The sequence below is a fragment of the Aegilops tauschii genome, chromosome 2 (genome assembly GCF_002575655.3).
Source record: "Aegilops tauschii subsp. strangulata cultivar AL8/78 chromosome 2, Aet v6.0, whole genome shotgun sequence".
Classification (NCBI taxonomy): Eukaryota; Viridiplantae; Streptophyta; class Magnoliopsida; order Poales; family Poaceae; genus Aegilops; species Aegilops tauschii.
This window is the reverse complement of record NC_053036.3, coordinates 101,554,094-101,570,315: the sequence shown is the minus strand read 5'-3', so window position 1 is coordinate 101,570,315 and position 16,222 is coordinate 101,554,094. Positions and strand designations below refer to the sequence as shown.

At 44.9% G+C, this 16,222-nt stretch overlaps 3 protein-coding genes across 3 annotated transcripts; 1 reads left to right on the top strand and 2 right to left on the bottom strand.

The window, feature by feature from the left end:
- The first annotated feature begins 1,444 nt into the window (after nucleotides 1-1,444).
- On the top strand, nucleotides 1,445-13,655 carry LOC109750760 (uncharacterized). Its single transcript, XM_045232697.2, has 10 exons — nucleotides 1,445-1,567; nucleotides 2,285-2,480; nucleotides 2,574-2,648; nucleotides 2,819-3,334; nucleotides 3,620-3,985; nucleotides 11,754-11,795; nucleotides 12,436-12,542; nucleotides 12,630-12,679; nucleotides 12,780-12,838; nucleotides 13,238-13,655. Exons 2-10 carry the CDS (start codon nucleotides 2,337-2,339, stop codon nucleotides 13,427-13,429), a joined length of 1,551 nt encoding a protein of 516 aa, XP_045088632.1. The 5' UTR covers nucleotides 1,445-1,567; nucleotides 2,285-2,336; the 3' UTR covers nucleotides 13,430-13,655.
- LOC123497015 (uncharacterized) lies at nucleotides 4,599-9,731 on the bottom strand. The gene is made up of 2 exons (XM_045232698.2): nucleotides 8,681-9,731; nucleotides 4,599-4,873 (listed from the first exon to the last, which is right to left on the bottom strand). The coding sequence occupies exons 1-2, from the start codon at nucleotides 9,600-9,602 to the stop codon at nucleotides 4,728-4,730; spliced, it is 1,068 nt and encodes a 355-aa protein (XP_045088633.1). The 5' UTR covers nucleotides 9,603-9,731; the 3' UTR covers nucleotides 4,599-4,727.
- Nucleotides 13,656-14,471: 816 nt separating the features above from the next.
- LOC109750767 (peroxidase 2-like) lies at nucleotides 14,472-15,771 on the bottom strand. Its single transcript, XM_020309720.3, has 2 exons — nucleotides 15,495-15,771; nucleotides 14,472-15,406 (listed from the first exon to the last, which is right to left on the bottom strand). Exons 1-2 carry the CDS (start codon nucleotides 15,708-15,710, stop codon nucleotides 14,618-14,620), a joined length of 1,005 nt encoding a protein of 334 aa, XP_020165309.1. The 5' UTR covers nucleotides 15,711-15,771; the 3' UTR covers nucleotides 14,472-14,617.
- Between the last annotated feature and the right edge of the window lie 451 nt (nucleotides 15,772-16,222).

Genomic DNA, 16,222 nt, shown 5'->3' with positions numbered 1-16,222 from the left:
TTGGGAAGGCACAGAAGCACGTCTATGCTTCACTTTTGGAGAAGCGCAAAAGCACAACTGTGCTTATTCTTTTGGGGAAGCATAAGTGTGCTTCACATAGATGCATACATGTGTTTCACTTTTTTGGGAAGCATAACGCTAGAAGCACAACTATACTTAGCACAAGCTCCTACGGGAATGAACCCACAAAAATCAATGAAATAGAAGAAAGAACCCAAAAAAATCATGACCAAGAAAACACTAGGGACCCCAAAAAAGGAAAGCACCCCACACGCAACACGTGGCTGCACTGGAGCACGCTAAGTGGTGTGTTTGGGGTGCTCCTGTGCTAGGAAAATTGCCCTCGCGGGGGCACCTGGCCTCCACTAGTTGCTCCCGATAGGTTTTGAATTTGTTAGAGCAACTCTAGCGGTGTCGCCATATCGCTCCCATCGGTTTAGGGGCTGCGACATGGAGCGTGCGCCATCAACCAACCGCTCGAGTGGGAGGGAAGTTTGAGCTCCCTACTCTCCTTCCACATGTTTTTTCGTTGCCATATGCTCATGCTATATTTACATCAATTATACATCTTTGGGTATAATTTTATATCATTATTATTGGACTAACACATTAACCCAGTGCCAAGGTTAGTTCCTGGTTTTTTTAGTGTTTTTGTTATTTGCTGAAAAGGGTTTTTTGAAGTCGGAAAATATAAAAAAAAACGATGATTATTGTTTGACCAAAAGGAACCCAGTGAACCTGTACCCACCTGGATGGGGTCCCTAGGGCCTCCACGCAGCCACACCATGCGGGCACTGCCTAGGGATATTTTTATTCAACATTGGTGACAGCCAAAAATCTGGAGCGGTCCATCATCTCCTTGGACATAGGCATACTATCGATCTCATATGACTTTATGGTTGCCTATATGTCATTTTCTTTACTTGCTCATTCTATTATACCGTTAGTTTTGAATGTGTACATTTTAGCTATGCAAAGGCCGGGTATCACTGATTTTTTGTTGTATCCTCTTGATTCTATATTTTGAGTTAATAAAAGTGTCATGTATACTTAAAATAAATGGGGTATAATTAAAAAATGTATGAATGTGTGTCCCATCTTAAACCTGGCCATATGGGCAGTGTCGCGCGGGCTGGTCCGTCGGCATGGAATTTCAGCCCAGCACAATATATGATTAAAAGGGTCAGGACGGCCTTTGGCCCGCCACAGCATAAGGTCGATCCTAGAAGCCAAGCCTTAAGGTCCGGGCCGACACGACCCTTTTAATTGTCGGGCGACACTGCACGGCCCGGTGCGGTACGCGGTCCGTCAGACTTGTAACTAAGCTTTTTTCTATATTTTTCTATATTTTGTATTTTTCTTAAAATTATATATATATATATATATTCCCTTTTTAGATATTAATGTACTTTTTCTCTTATTTTTATTTTTTATGAATTAAAAAAACAAAAAGGCCAGGAAGGCTGAAAAGCAATGCGGGCCGGCACGTGTGTGCCTTTTACAGGCAGGCCCTTTTACAGACGGGCACATGCCGGCCATTTACAGCCGGGCTGGCCCATGTGACCAGGTTTGCCCCGTCTCTCTTCTTCGCCTCTTCTTCCTCCTGCTCTTGCTCCTAGGGTTTTCCCCATAGATCAGCTGGCGCAGCGGCTGGGAAAGAAGGGTAGAGCGGACGTACGGTTGTTGCTCCATAGCCGGCGAACTCGGCCTCGATCTGGCCCCCGGCGAACTCGGCCTTGATCGTGGCTCCAATCCCCGGCGACATTAATCGTGCTCGGTTGAGGGAGCACGCCTGCCCGCGCGCGAGCCCGGTGTCACTACCGTAATGTGTCCATCCACGAGGTTTCTTGCTGATGAAACAACCCATCCAGCGGCGTATTTGCTTGCTTACTCTGTAACTAGCGTGATCCATACATCTGTATGCAGTTGATATTTACCCTGTTTATTCAAGCAAATGGTTGTTACAGCCTTACATGATTGCCGAAACTAATTACTCTAAATGGAGGCTTGTAGCTGAAAGCCCGTGTTGTATTTTTGCAAGTTCAACTCTTTCATTGTGCTTCAACTTGAATTGAGTAACTAGTTATTGATGAGCAGAGGACTGATATGCCTGATGGAAACGTCAGGTTTAAGCCTAACTTAACGAAGCTATTGGATGTTCAACTTCCACGATTGCTATGCCTGCCTCCCTTGTATTGCCTAACGCAAACACAAATTCTACAAAATATAGAATTAACAAGATATGAACTTTCACCTGGGTTGCAATTAAATTTACTTGTTTCAGCCATGAAGAAGAACAAACAGGGGAACTGACATATCAGGCCAATTCTGCACCGATGGAGACGGTGCATACAAAGGAGGCTATGGGAACCACTTGTCCTGAGGATAACGGCCAAGGTAAAGATGGATCAACCACGGATGAACAGTACGATCCACGGATACCTCCTTCACCTCCAAGCGATCTCAAATCACTCAAGGAGGTGCAGTAAGTAGCTACATTTATCATATTTGTCTACAACCTTGATTACTTTGCGTCCTCATGGCTGTTGATGGTGACACATTCTCTCTCACAGTGGCCGAACAAAACAAGTGCCATACCTGCTAATTCCAGAGCAACATCCACAATCATCCCAGACGGTACTCCCCAGGTTTGGAGCAATTGACCTGCATTTATTTAGTTCTTATCTTGTCTGTTGCAACATTTGTGTCTTTTATTTCCTATGATACATTTGCATAAGATTTATTTGTTCCATTTTGCTTTGTTAATCGTATAACTGATTTTCGTTCATCCTTTCCATTTGTGAATGGGTCAATCTAGTGGGTACCTGACATATTCTTCGATATATTACCCCACTTGCGGCCAATCCTGAAAAGGGATAGTGTCAGGTCTTTCCTCCGCTTCTTAAATCAGAATGGAAGGGACATGACACTGGGTTACATCATCAAACCAGAAGCTTTAAACGAGCTAGTCATCGCTAATGCACTGCGATGTGCCAAAGTTGTCTTGGTGGGCAAGAATGCTGAGCTGCATGGGTTCCGGGCCGATCCCAACTGCATGACTCAATTTGGGTTCTTCCCCCTGCACCTAGCTGCTGAAATGTTCTCTGTCGATATGATTGAGTTGCTCTTGCACCATGGCACGTCGGCCAATTTGCACACATCCGGTGCTTTAGTCATTGACAACCTACTCCCGGTCCATGTTGCGGTTGAGAACACTTGCCTGCATAAGTACCTGGAGGACAGTCTACATCCTAATCGAGAGAATATGGGTTACAGTCATGCAGATATCAACTATATCCTGAAGCTCATTCATATCCTCTGCCTACCGGAAATGGTTTGTTTCGCATCCATCCTTACACAACTTGTTTTGCAGCATAACTGAAAGAAGTTACCATGTAGTTCAAACCACTGATATAGCAATACGTTTACATCTGCACTTCTGAAAGACTGCAGTTCCCTGTGTTACTCTTTGTGTATGTCCATGTGCTACTTGCTGTGACATTATTTGGTTTCTGATAAGCAATTTATGTTGCCATTAACTTTTCAAATTTATCTTTTCTTTTAAATTGAGATAATAATCACTGAGTCTTTTCCGTGTTTATTTTTGTTGTTGTTTCAGAAGCTCTTCTTGGATACGATTAGGCTGCTAGCCAAACATACAGATAATTTGTCAGATGAGGTCTGCAATTACATAATTGATGGGAAGCTTATCCAAACAGCCGTTTTGCTCCTAGCAGCTCAAGAGCAGATCCGTGGTGTATCTTCCCCCAAGAAAGACCTCAATAGTAAGCCAGATGAGTTTGCTATTATCACTAACTGTGTTGTGGGCAAAATTACCTCCATACAATTGGAGATGTGTCAAAAAGGAAAGGAACTGGAGCCACTAGAGGCGAAAAAGAAGCTTTTCGATATGACACTGACGCTTGTTCATGTAATTTCCCAAGCTGGTGAAGCTCTTGATTCTTACATTCGGGATCATCCCAAGGTATCAAACTGTTTGTACTTGCAGTCAGAACACCACCATTTCCTACTTTCTACTAAATATGTACATATCACTGCATTCATCTGATTGATATAAATGCTAGAAATTGCCAATATCGGACCTATTTATGAGGACCTAACTCACTAACTGTTATCTAGCATTGTGGGATATGAAATGAGAACACTTGCTAGTTTTGTTGCTCCTGATACTTTTATGATACTAGATAGATAAACTACGGTCACTCCCTAAAACAAGATATCGTGCAGAGAGTAGATGTTTTAAAGCATAAATCTGCGGCAGTATGTCTCACCCTTTTGAGCCTGCGTGTGGTCTGATATCTTCAGTTCTAAAGCGTTAAATATCAATATATTGCACTTTTTAGAAGAAAAAAAGTAGCAAATTATATACATTCATATTTATATGCTACTAGTTGCAAAATCAAGTAAATTTTATATTTTTTTGAACCAAAAGGGGTTTCCCCCCACCCCAACTTTATTAAAGCCAAGGCAAACGTCGACCCACATAAACTGTTAACAGCGCTCGGCGGCAACTGGAGAGTAGCTGCCACAGACGGAAAGCAAGGTTTTAACTGCCCTATTACAAGTTTTAGGCAGGATCTAGACAGGATACATCACCAGGCGGTAACATGCCAGCCTACTTTACAAGATCAAAGCTAAGATATGCAAGCTGACAGAACACAACCCAGCAATGCCCCCGACAAACAGCATTTTAGCTCCATGCAATTCTAAGCAATTCCCCTCTCCGGTGGTCCAACAGCCTTAAGCACCGGAGAAGAAGCGCACCCTGAGCCTCTGAACATAGGATTTTCCATTGCCTGATCGTTGCCCCCAACAGGTCCAAAACACATCGTATACTTCGCCATCTTCGCCCCTGAAAGACAAAATCATTTCGGAAACGCCATAAGCTCCACAAGGTAGCAGCAGTAACAATGTTTAAAGCTTCATAATATTTTCTCTTCTTCCAGAAGGAAGCCAACAGAACAAAGGAATCAGGTGCAGTAACATTAAAGCTATCAGCTACCAAATCCCAAACATGTCTAGCAACAATGCAATCAAAGAATAAATGCTGGATAGTTTCAGTCTCACTACAGAAGACACAAGACATGTCATCTACATGCCTGCGTTTGGCAAGATTATCTCTAGTTAAGCTCTTATTATAGTAAATCAACCAGAGGAAAACATGTATATTGGGTGGGACTCTGATTTTCCAGATATCATCTTTGATATCAGAGACTATCCCTCCAAAGTTAATTAACTTATAAAAGGACTTGACAGAGTACTTGCTAGAAGATTCTAGCATCCAGACGGGCTGGTCTGGGGAACCAGATAGACACACTGGCTCAACAACTTTGATAAGTTCCTTCCATCTAACTAAGGTGTTTTCCTCAACACACCTCCTGAAAGTCAAACGTAATTTGCCACCCACCCAGACCTGCGCAAGAGTAGAATCTTGTTGTTGACAAATAGTAAGCAAATCCCAAAATGCAGTCTTAAGAGAGCAATCCCCAGTCCAGATGTCATGCCAGAAGGCAATGCTTTTACCATCTCCAGGGATCCATTTATAAAAGTTTTTAGAAGCTGTAAGAGCCCATGATAGACTTATCATAAATGGAGACCCCAGGGTCACCCTAGTGTTAAAGAGATTAGGGCAAGCAGTGTTGTACTTGTAGGTCAGCATCTTCTTCCAATCACTATCCCTGTCATCATAGAACCTTTTTCCCCATGAGGCCAAAAGGGCCATATTGAATTCTCTAAGGTTGGGAACCCCCATACCCCTAAACTCTTTCCTTCTGGAGATCAACCCCCAGTTAGCAAGGTGATACTTATGATTATCACCCACATTCCCCCAGAAAAAGTGAGACATTTGTGAAGTGATCATGTCAATAGCCCATTTGGGAAATTTCATAATAGACATTAGATAAGCAGGAATGCTGGCAATGCAAGTAGTAAGCAGTATCAGTTTTCCCCTATATGAGAGAAATCTCCCTAACCATCCAGAGATGTTCTTGATAATTCTATCAATAATAGGTTGGATGTCCTCCCTTCTAAGTTTTTTAAAGTGAAGGGGAACACCTAAATATTTAAAGGGGAAATCCCCAAGCTGGCAGCAGAAAACCTGGGCAAAATCATTAGATATTTGCTCAGAGACATTAATAGCATGAAGATCACTTTTATGGAAGTTAATTTTCAAACCAGATAAATTTCCAAAACAAGAGAGAATCCATTTCAAATTCTTGGCATACTCCAATGAGTTATCCAGGAATAGAATGGTATCATCAGCATATTGTAGACTGACCACGCCACCTGGGAAGGCATGAGGTAGCAGTCCACAGATTAAACCACTATTGGTAGCTTTGTGAAGCATTTTAGAGAAAACATCAGATACCAAATTGAACAAAAGGGGTGAGTGGGGATCACCCTGTTTCAAGCCTTTCCCCCCAGAGAACTGGGGACCATTAGAGTCATTAATCCTAACCTGGAAAGTTCCTTGATAAATAGTAGACATCACCCACTCCACCCATTTACTACCAAAGCCTCTAGAAAGAAGCATTTCTTTCAAAAAATCCCAACTAACTCTATCATATGCTTTTTCATAGTCAAGTTTAAGAATCAAACCAGCAGACCCAGATCTATGAATTTCATGAATGACCTCATGAGCCATAACAACACTTTCCAAAATGAATCTGCCCTTAATAAAAGCATTTTGGTTGGAAGAGATAAACTTGTCACATAAGGGGGAGACCCTAGTAGTCATAGCTTTAGAAAAAAAATTAACAACACAGTTGCTAAGGCTGATAGGCCTAAAGTTCTTCATATCTTTAGCCATAGGAATTTTAGGAATGAGAGTAATAATGGCATGATTCAACTTATATAAATCAAGGTTACCATTCTCAAAGTCTCTAACCATCCACATAAAATCTTTTTTGATCAACTCCCAAAAAGTTTGATAAAATAAGAAGGACAGGCCATCAGGGCCAGGGGCACCACTAGCATAAGAGCTCATCACAGCTTGTTTGATTTCCTCTTCAGAAAAAGGTCTCTCTAGTTGCTCTTTCTCATCATTACTAACCAATTCATCCTCAGACCAAAAGTCAGCATCCAGATGGATGTCAGGTTTGGGTTCAAAGGCAAACAAATCTTTGTAAAAAGAGGTAGCAACCTCGAGCATCTCCTTGGTCGAAGTGACCACACCATTAGGACTGTTTAGTTCAGAAAGATGATTCTTCCTGTGTCTGTGGTTAGCCAGGGCTTGGAAATAAGCATTATTCCTATCCCCCAAGATTTTCCTGTCCCTAGATCTCTGCCAAAGAGCAGTCTCCTCTTTCTTCCACACTTCTTCCAATTCTTTTTTAATCTCTTTCATTCTGTCATAGTCAGATATAGATAATTGTTGAGTTTCAGACATGACATCGAGGGTGTCAAACTCCAGAAGGAGTGCCCTCTTCTTTTTCTTCAACATTGCCTCTCTATTAATACTCCACCCCTTGGTTTTCTTCCTGAGAATTCTAGTCTTAAGCATCCAGTTATCAGCTGAGGATTTGGATGAGGACACAGAATTCCAGGCTTCTATGACCATTTGATGAAAGCCTGGTTGGGAGAGCCACCATTTCTCAAACCTAAAAGGTTTGGGGTTAGATGGGGCTCTAGCACCAGTGTCTAGGACCAAAGGAGCATGATCACTCCCTACCCTGGGAAGGGCAGACAGGGTGGAAAAAGGAAAATGGGCATCCCAATTCACAGAAATGAACACTCTATCTAGCACAGCAAACACAGGGAAAACCTGGTTATTAGACCAGGTAAACACCCTGTTAGAGACAGAAATCTCCATCAAGGCCCATCTGTTGATCCAATCATTAAACAGAAATGCAGTCTGTTGATTTACTAAACCACTACTTTTCTCTTTGTCATTCCTAATCAAGTTGAAATCACCACCAATCATAATAGGGTAAGAAGCATTTGATAAAGTATCATGCAGTTCAGCTACAAAATCTATCTTAAATTCAGGGTAAGCAGACCCATACACTAACACCATCTGCCAGGCAAAGTCATCAGATTTATTTTTAACAGTAGCAATAATAAAGAATCTTTGGTTAACAAAGCCTACTACCTCAAACATCAGTTTCTTAAAACCCACAAGGATTCCCCCAGCAGTATTATCAGCTGGCAAAAAATGCCACACAAATTATCAAATCTATCAATAGCTTTGAGGAAACCCTTAGAAATATTCTCCTTCTTTGTTTCTTGAAAACCAATAAAATCAGGATCAGACTTAGCAATAGTATCACACAGGCACTGTATCTTCCCATTTTGCCCTAGACCTCTAATATTCCAAATGAGACCTATCATAATTAATTAATTTTAAAAGGATGGGATAGGCCACAAGGCCTAGCTTTAGTTAGAACAGTAGGTGTTCCCCTAGTAGCATCAGAAGTGCCAACTGGCTCCAAGGGGAAGACACCCTCAGGTCTACTAACTAATTCACTAGAGTCAATGTCGAGATTATCAGGGAGTACTATTTCAGGATTATTATTGGCAAACACCAAACATCTCTCTTTCTCCACAGCTATCATCTCATCAATGGTGAGACTCTTTTGAATATCACCCCCCCCAATCATCAAGTTCATTTGATTCATTTGATTAGCAAGGACAGATTTATCCATAGTAGAAAAAGATTTACCTTTAAAAGTTTGTGGGATCTCCAAGTTCTTCTTCCTCTTGTATGCAGCAGCTTTCTCCATGATGTTCACATTGCCATGGCCTCTAGTAGCAGGCCTTTGAGCTAGCACAGGTCCCCATCTTGGTTTCTTCTCATGGATGGCCTCATCACTTTTGGTTTGGTTAAGTGATTCCAACAGGGACCTCTTCCAGGTCTCACTTTGTAGGATTTGTACAGCCTCACGAGGGAGAACCCCCAGCTCTTCTTCTTTTGATTCCTCATTCTCAGAATCAGAAATATCCACTAATCTTAACAGATCCTCACAGTATTCCATACTACCAGCACTTTGCTCAGGAGTTACATGTGTAACATTCTTTACAAATGGAGAAGGGGTTTTTTGGGTCACCACTCCTTCATCCTCCTTTCCCTCTCCATCAGTTTTTTGGTTTTGTTCTGTAAGGTTACCAACACAGCCAGACTTAAGTTTATGTCCATCAGAAGATGTACCATCAAGCTCAACAGCCGTCAAAGCACATTCCATGATGAAATTCTCCTGATCAGCATCATGTTCATATTCCATAGGTGTAACCACCAACTTTTGAGCACCATATTTGTTTGAGGACCCATGTTTAGTTGAGAAATTTGCTTTGTCAAGTTCATCAATGGCCAGATCACCACCTGACCCTTCAGAAACATGTTCTCCCTGAGTTCCATTATCTTTTTCAGCTTGTTCTTCTTCAGCTCTCTCATCCTCCTCATTACCATCTTCATCCTCATCTATATCAATGACAGAGTCAGCACCACCTGTTTGTTCAAAACCCTCAACAGTGAAGCCAAGTAGGAATAACTTTTTCTTCATCTCAATCAGTCTCTCAAAAGGGATCTTGGTTGGATCTCTGCAGGCTATTTTAATTCTGACATTCTCAAAGAAAGTTCTAAACATCCCATTCCAATCCACATCTTTAAGCACCCCAAATAGTGAAGCAATTTGGGCAAACACTTTCCAAGTACACCACTTTGGGGGAATCCCCTCAATCAGTACCCAGGCTTCAATCAACTCTCCAAAAGGTTCACATCCACCCTTCCATTTAGTTAATGTCACATTCACATCTTGTGGGAGGGAGAATCCAGGCAGTTCAATGAGGTCTTCCACTTTCTTCCAAGGGGGGGAATCTGACCAAAAAGGTCTTGCTGGAGAGTCCTCTGATTTGCCAAGGCCAGTGTTAGTCCAGCAAAGGAATCCGATTTTTGGGGGATCTTGTGGCTGCTGGGTAGGGTTTCTAGGTAGGTGGCGGCGAGGGGGAGAAGGAACGAGCCAGAGCTGGCCAAAGTGTTCCTCCACGTTTTCTAGGGATTCGTCTTTACGTAATCCCCTCGCCCTACCCGCTTTGTCCCCCACAACACGTAAACTGAGCGTGGGGCCAAGCAGAGCTAGAAACACAGGGGGGAACGACAGGGAGTCGCCGCCCCTGGTTTGAAGTCAGATTTGAAACTATGGCCGAGCCCCTCGCCGGAAACCAACTCCGACGAGGTCTCACCGGCTGCAGAAGCAGTCACACACTCCTTATCATTACTAGAACCCGGAGGGAGAACCCTCGACTCTACCAACAACTCCTGATCAGACGAATGAGAAATCGAAACAGCACAATCTCGCACCCCTCGATGGCGCAAACGAAATTCCCTCAACCTAGCCTTAAGAGTTAAATCAGCGCGCAGATGCATACCTAACTCACCAGGCCAGGGTGGGGGGTCGATGGGTCGTCGCTGTGTCTGAACCAGTCGGGGCAGCCGATCTACTGACGGCGCGGGGGCCAGACGGTCCCTGGAGGAAGGAACTCCGACGGGATGTTGGCGATGCCCTCCCACGACGGTGGACGGATGTTGAGCCTTGAGGGATTCGCCGTCCTGAAGTTCTCCCAACGGGCAGCCTGCCGCGGATCTGACGACTCCGCCTCCTGGATCGCCCAGAAGAGGAGCTCCACATCCTCGCAGCCGTCGTCTCCGATGAAGCGCGCGCGCTCGACGAAGTTCGCGTGGCGGAGGATGTGAAGGTGAATCTCCCCCCCACTACTCGCGGTTGGGGAAGCGCTCCAGCACCACCCGTCGCATCTCGCGGCGAGCCTCCGGCGAGTGCGGGTCGATCTCGGGCTGCGGCACCGTTGCAGGGGGCGGAAGTGCCCGCGGCTCCGCTACCCGCGCCACCGGCGCAAGCCGGTGCACCCGCACGCCGCGGCGACGCGCTCCAGCCATGCGGACTCTCAGATGAGGATTTGGGGCGGGGAGAGCTCGGTGAGATGCGGGGGAAGCTGGGGATTGGGCTTTAATGGCGGCTTCGTTGCTTCGCCCGAGGGGGAGGGGAGGGGGTGGGAGGGAGGGCGAGTCGTCATTTTCTCTCCTTGAGCTCAGCACATCTCTTAGAAATCGTAAATTTTATATTTGTAAACATTTCTTTGCTTTTGTGGTTTTTTTAAACACCACATTCGTTAATACAGATTATTTTCTAGACATTGATCTTCACTTTTTATGAGCATATTGTAGTAAAACAAATATTAGAGTTAGGATTTTTTAGGACAAATCCAATGGTACCATTTCCACCTTCGTGATACTCAAGTATTTACGAATGGAGGTATTATTTGATTTCTACGTGCTCCATTGCAGTTAATACTTTTTATCATCTCTCGGTATTATTGGTTACATCATGGTGCTCATTACAAAGCCCTACAGCTATGTGGTTACCCGTATTCATACATACAGGATTACTACCATGTTGAACTATGCTAGAAAATTGTTCCATTCAGAATTGCTTAAAAGGAGAAATCCGAATAGTATCCCAATTCAGGAAGGCGGAAATTGCCGGTTGCTTGTTTTGTATGAGCTTCTTTGTAAAATTATTGGATTTTCAGTAAGAAATAAAAGTTCTTGCTGATTAATCACAGTGAAACGTGCCTTCTATTTATGTTTCTTTCATGTTCTTTTTAATTGTGTATAGGAAGCAATGGTCAACTAAATTTTCTGTAACAGTATCGTGTTGGTTCCTTTATTGGATCCCTAACATTATCATTGTTGAATCTCATACAATTTGCTTCACGTGCAGCTGGCCGCGTCATTCTATCAGGACCGGGCTCTAACATGGAAGGTGAGGAGAGTTCTGTTTTATCTTTTCACACTGTTCCGTTTTGTTCTATTTTTCTGACAGGAAAGAGCATGCAATTCTATTTCATTCATGATCTGATTTCCATTTCTTCAACCTGCTATAACTAGTACTCCCTCCGTCCGGAAATACTTGTCGGAGGAATGGATGTATCTAGACATATTTTAGTTCTAGATACATCCATTTTTATGCATTTCTCCGACAAGTATTTCCGGACGGAGGGAGTATTTTCTTTAGACTGAAGGGATTTCCAGCCTATTCTCCTCTTCAATTTAGTAAAGCAATTTGTGAAGGATGGCCTTTTTTGTCTTGTTAGTGCGTATCTAAATTTTCCTAGTGTTATATACCAGTTTGTACGTTTATTGTGTACCTGCCTGGTAATTCTTGTGCTTTTGGGTAGTAGGATATGCAAGTGCTACGAAGTGCACTGAAAGTGTGTACTAGCCATGGAGTGGTCCAGCTAAAACTTAAACCAAAGTTCTCCTGAATATTTAATATGACGATATCACATGTTTTCCGTTCTTCAAAAAGATGTTCAACACGTGCGCTAAATTTGATTATAGCTTTTCTAAATATCATATGCTATGTCGAATGTTAATAGAGTGAGCTACAATTGTGAATGCAGGTGCCCTGTATCATTCCAATTTCCCATGTGGAGGTCCTTGAACACGTCTCGTTGATATTAAAGGATTATGGTCTTTGTTCTGGAGAGGGCATAGATATTGGAAATCTGTACTGTTCATCACACCTTTTCATTTCTTAGTTGACCATAGTTTTGCATATGTATGATGTTCGTCTGATTATTTCTATTTCTCGAAGCTGCCCCTATGAGAACGTGGTTTCTTCTGAAGAGCTGCCTCGCAAACTTGGTATGTGAGCGTGTGTGCGCATGCTCTGTGTTGAACTGTTGATTGAATTGTTTATTTCAGATTTGGGAATATAAACTCTAATTTATTCTGTAATGGAAAGCAGGACCGATGGCCAGGATGAAAGCAGGCACAGATGAGCCTTGTTTGGAAAATGTAAAGGTAACTGAAATAATTATGGAAATCCCCCTCCCCGTGCGACACTGCCTTTTTCGGCCATGATTTATTCCCAAACCCTTTTGCGATATTGGGCACATAATAACGTTCTTATATTTATTAGAATGTTGGTTCAAGCGTACACATAATTGTCATTTTTGCAAGCTCGACTGATATGTCCTGGGGACAGTTCTTATTGGCACTTGCTATTTTCCAGCATGCATGCTCTTCTTACTGCCACTGAATATTTTGTTGCCACCATTCAGTGTTGCGTCCAAGCTTATTATCAGTAACTTAAATTATTTCTCATTTTCCACAGCAATCCAACTTCTCAAGCGGCTGTTGCTGCTGCTGGCTGGTTTTTGGGATTTCTAACATGTAAATCTTGCTTAACTTATGAGCCAGGCTAAAGGGAAGAAAGGTCCTCGGGGATGGGAGCTCAAATTGGCAAGGAGAAGCTTCTTCCCATACTGGAGATCAGTGTTAACGTCCCAGTTTCATGTGAAGGAGGACATCAATAGCTTGAATAAATCAACTAGACACGTATCAACTAAATCAACTAGATGTCGTTATCTTATTTGCAGTGGCGGAGCATAGTGGGGACCAAACTGGGTCATGGCTTGTCCTTGTCTTTAAATTTCTTCTCAGGAGTTGGTACGGATTTGGCCCAAGAACCATGGATGGTCTGCTAGAAAAAAGAATAGAGGTATTACAAGCATAATATCCATTATTGGATTGAAAATAGCATAAGCTTCGGCCAATTTGGCAAAGAAATGACTAGTTGGATAAAGAACAGAATCAAAACATATACAGGTTAAACTAAGCATATACTCCAATTACATAACAAGAATGGCATTCCTGTAGGGATTTTGATTGAGTTATTTTTCTAACGGAAAAAGGGAAAGGCAAATTCAAAATCTTTTTCCTTCGTACTTCCCCAAACATAAAATACCTCCCTATGCTCACACTCTCAATGCTTTCAGTTTAGAACATCAACCGACTGTCTGTGATTCAGATCCCCCTGGATGTAGTTCATCACAACTTGTAAAGGAATGTGCTATCATATGATGAATAAATTCATATTCCGGTCAAAAAAATAGTGGTATCTGAATTGCCTCCGTCACTTCCACATCATTAAAATACAAGATTAGACACAAGCTTTCTAATGAGAGTATCTAGTACTCCCTACAAAGTAAGTGTCGCAGTTTTGAATTAATGTCAAGGGAGTATGAACTTTGAAACAAAATAATAATGTATACTCCCTCTGTTCCTAAATATAAGTCTTTTTAGGGATTCCATTACAAACTACATACGGATGTATATAGACATATTTTAGAGTGTAGATTCACTCATTTTGCTCTGTATGTAGATCATAATGGAATCTTTAAAAAGACTTATATTTAGGAACGGAAGAAGTAGTTATTTGTCACATTTTTCTCAGCGGTTATCACACATGAGGTGTCCTTTCACGACAACTGGAGCAGCGAGCGCCCTGCCGGGGAGACGCAAGCAGAGCACGCAAGTAATTCTTTGTTTTCCATTGCCAAAGAACGAGCGTCAGAATTCAGAAGTCTTCGGAGAAAACAATCAAAACATCGACACCAGAGGATATATTTTATTCATTTTTGCGTGGACAAATCGACGAATCACCACACGAGACGGCAAGCTCGCAAGTACGAAACCAAAAAATAAAGAACTGAAATAATGCTGCACAGGAACGGGACAAATCATGGAACGATGGACGCATGCACAGCACAACGACCCCGGCCCATACGTTCATGGCTTTCAGTAGTTGACGACCCTGCAGTTCGCCCTGATCTCGGCGTGGCGGCCGGCCTTCTTCACGCCGATGCCGGCCATCTTCACCATGGCCTTGGCGAACTTCTTCTCCCACCGCCCGCCGACGCTCGCGCTGTCCCGCACCATCCGCGCCGCCTCCGGGGTCTCCAGCAGCGCCGCGTCCGAGGCGAGCAGCACCCTGCGCTTCAGCACGTTGCGGTAGTACTGGCTGTCCAGCTCCGTCGGGGTCACCGCGTCCTGGCTCACCGTCGGGCCGTCCTGCTCCTTTCCGTCGGTGCCGTTCTCCGCTCGGGCGCACCTCCTCCGCAGCGACCTCGCGAACGACGGGTCGATGTCGGCGTCGGCATCGACGTCCGTGCGGTCCGCGGCGAAGGTCGAGCAGCGGGCGTGGCCGACGGAGTGCGCGCCGGAGAGCACGACCATGTCCTCCGCGTCGAGGCCCTTGTTGGCGAAGTTGTCGACGAGCTCGGTGAAGCTGGCGGACGCCGGGGGCAGGGACGGGACCGTGTCGGAGGCGTTCGAGCGGCGGCCGTCGAGGCGGCCCGCCGGCATCTTGAAGTCGACGCGGTAGCCGCTCAGGAGGTAGGACGCGTCGCGCGCGGCGAAGGCGACGATGTCGGCGCAGGAGACGGTGCCGGGGCACGCCTCCTCCACGGCGGCCTTGGCCGCGTCGATCGCCTCGTAGCCCCGCAGGCTGTGGATGTTGGGTGGGCCGAGCTTCTCCGGCCGCGGGTTCAGCGCCGTCGGGTCCAGCAGCACCGACGCGTCGCAGCCCTGCGCACCATTACGTGTCAGCAAGTCACCGAGCAATGCGAGTATTAGTGCGCGTGCATGTGCATGCATGAACGTGTGTGTCGTGTACCTGGACGAAGCAGTCGTGGAAGAGGAGGCGGATGAGGCCGGCGCCGACGCCGGCGTCCACGGCGACGGCCTCGCTCACAGCGGCCCTCACGATGGCCTCCGCCTCGGGGCACGTCTCCTCGTAGTACCCGACCTCGAGCTCGGGGGCGCCTCCGCACGCCGCAGCTAACAGCAGCGCGCATGCCACCAAAATCGCAAGCTCGGAACTGGCAGCCATGGCTCTTGATCTGCTGCTTGCTGCTTCCGAGGCCTCCCGAGGCCGAGCTAAGCCGAGCTTACCAGCTAAAGATCGACGGATCAAGCGTGAGTGAGATCGATGAAGTGTTCTTGGTAAGGAGAGCCAATTTATAGGCAGGGGTAAACATCTCGCATTCTGCGCAGTGACGGTGGCTACAACGACCCTTCATTTCTATACGATTATGTTACCGAGCTGTAGGCACGAACGGCGCCATTGACGAGCGAGACGTCGAGCTCGGACCTACTGGCAACTTCAACGCATGGAGGTCTCCCCTAATTCCAAGCGGATGCCTCCAAATGGCCGGGAGAGATGGCCTCCAGGCTTCCACGTTCGGAATTCTTTATGTCAACTGAGCTAAACGCAGTGCGTGGCTAGAACATTCCGAGCAACTGAATCGAGCAGAGCGATGTGTCGATGATTGGCACCGGCTCTTGGCGCCTTGTGAAGGGAGAACAAAATTAGCGCGTCCTCCGGCGGCGTCTTTGTCAGGC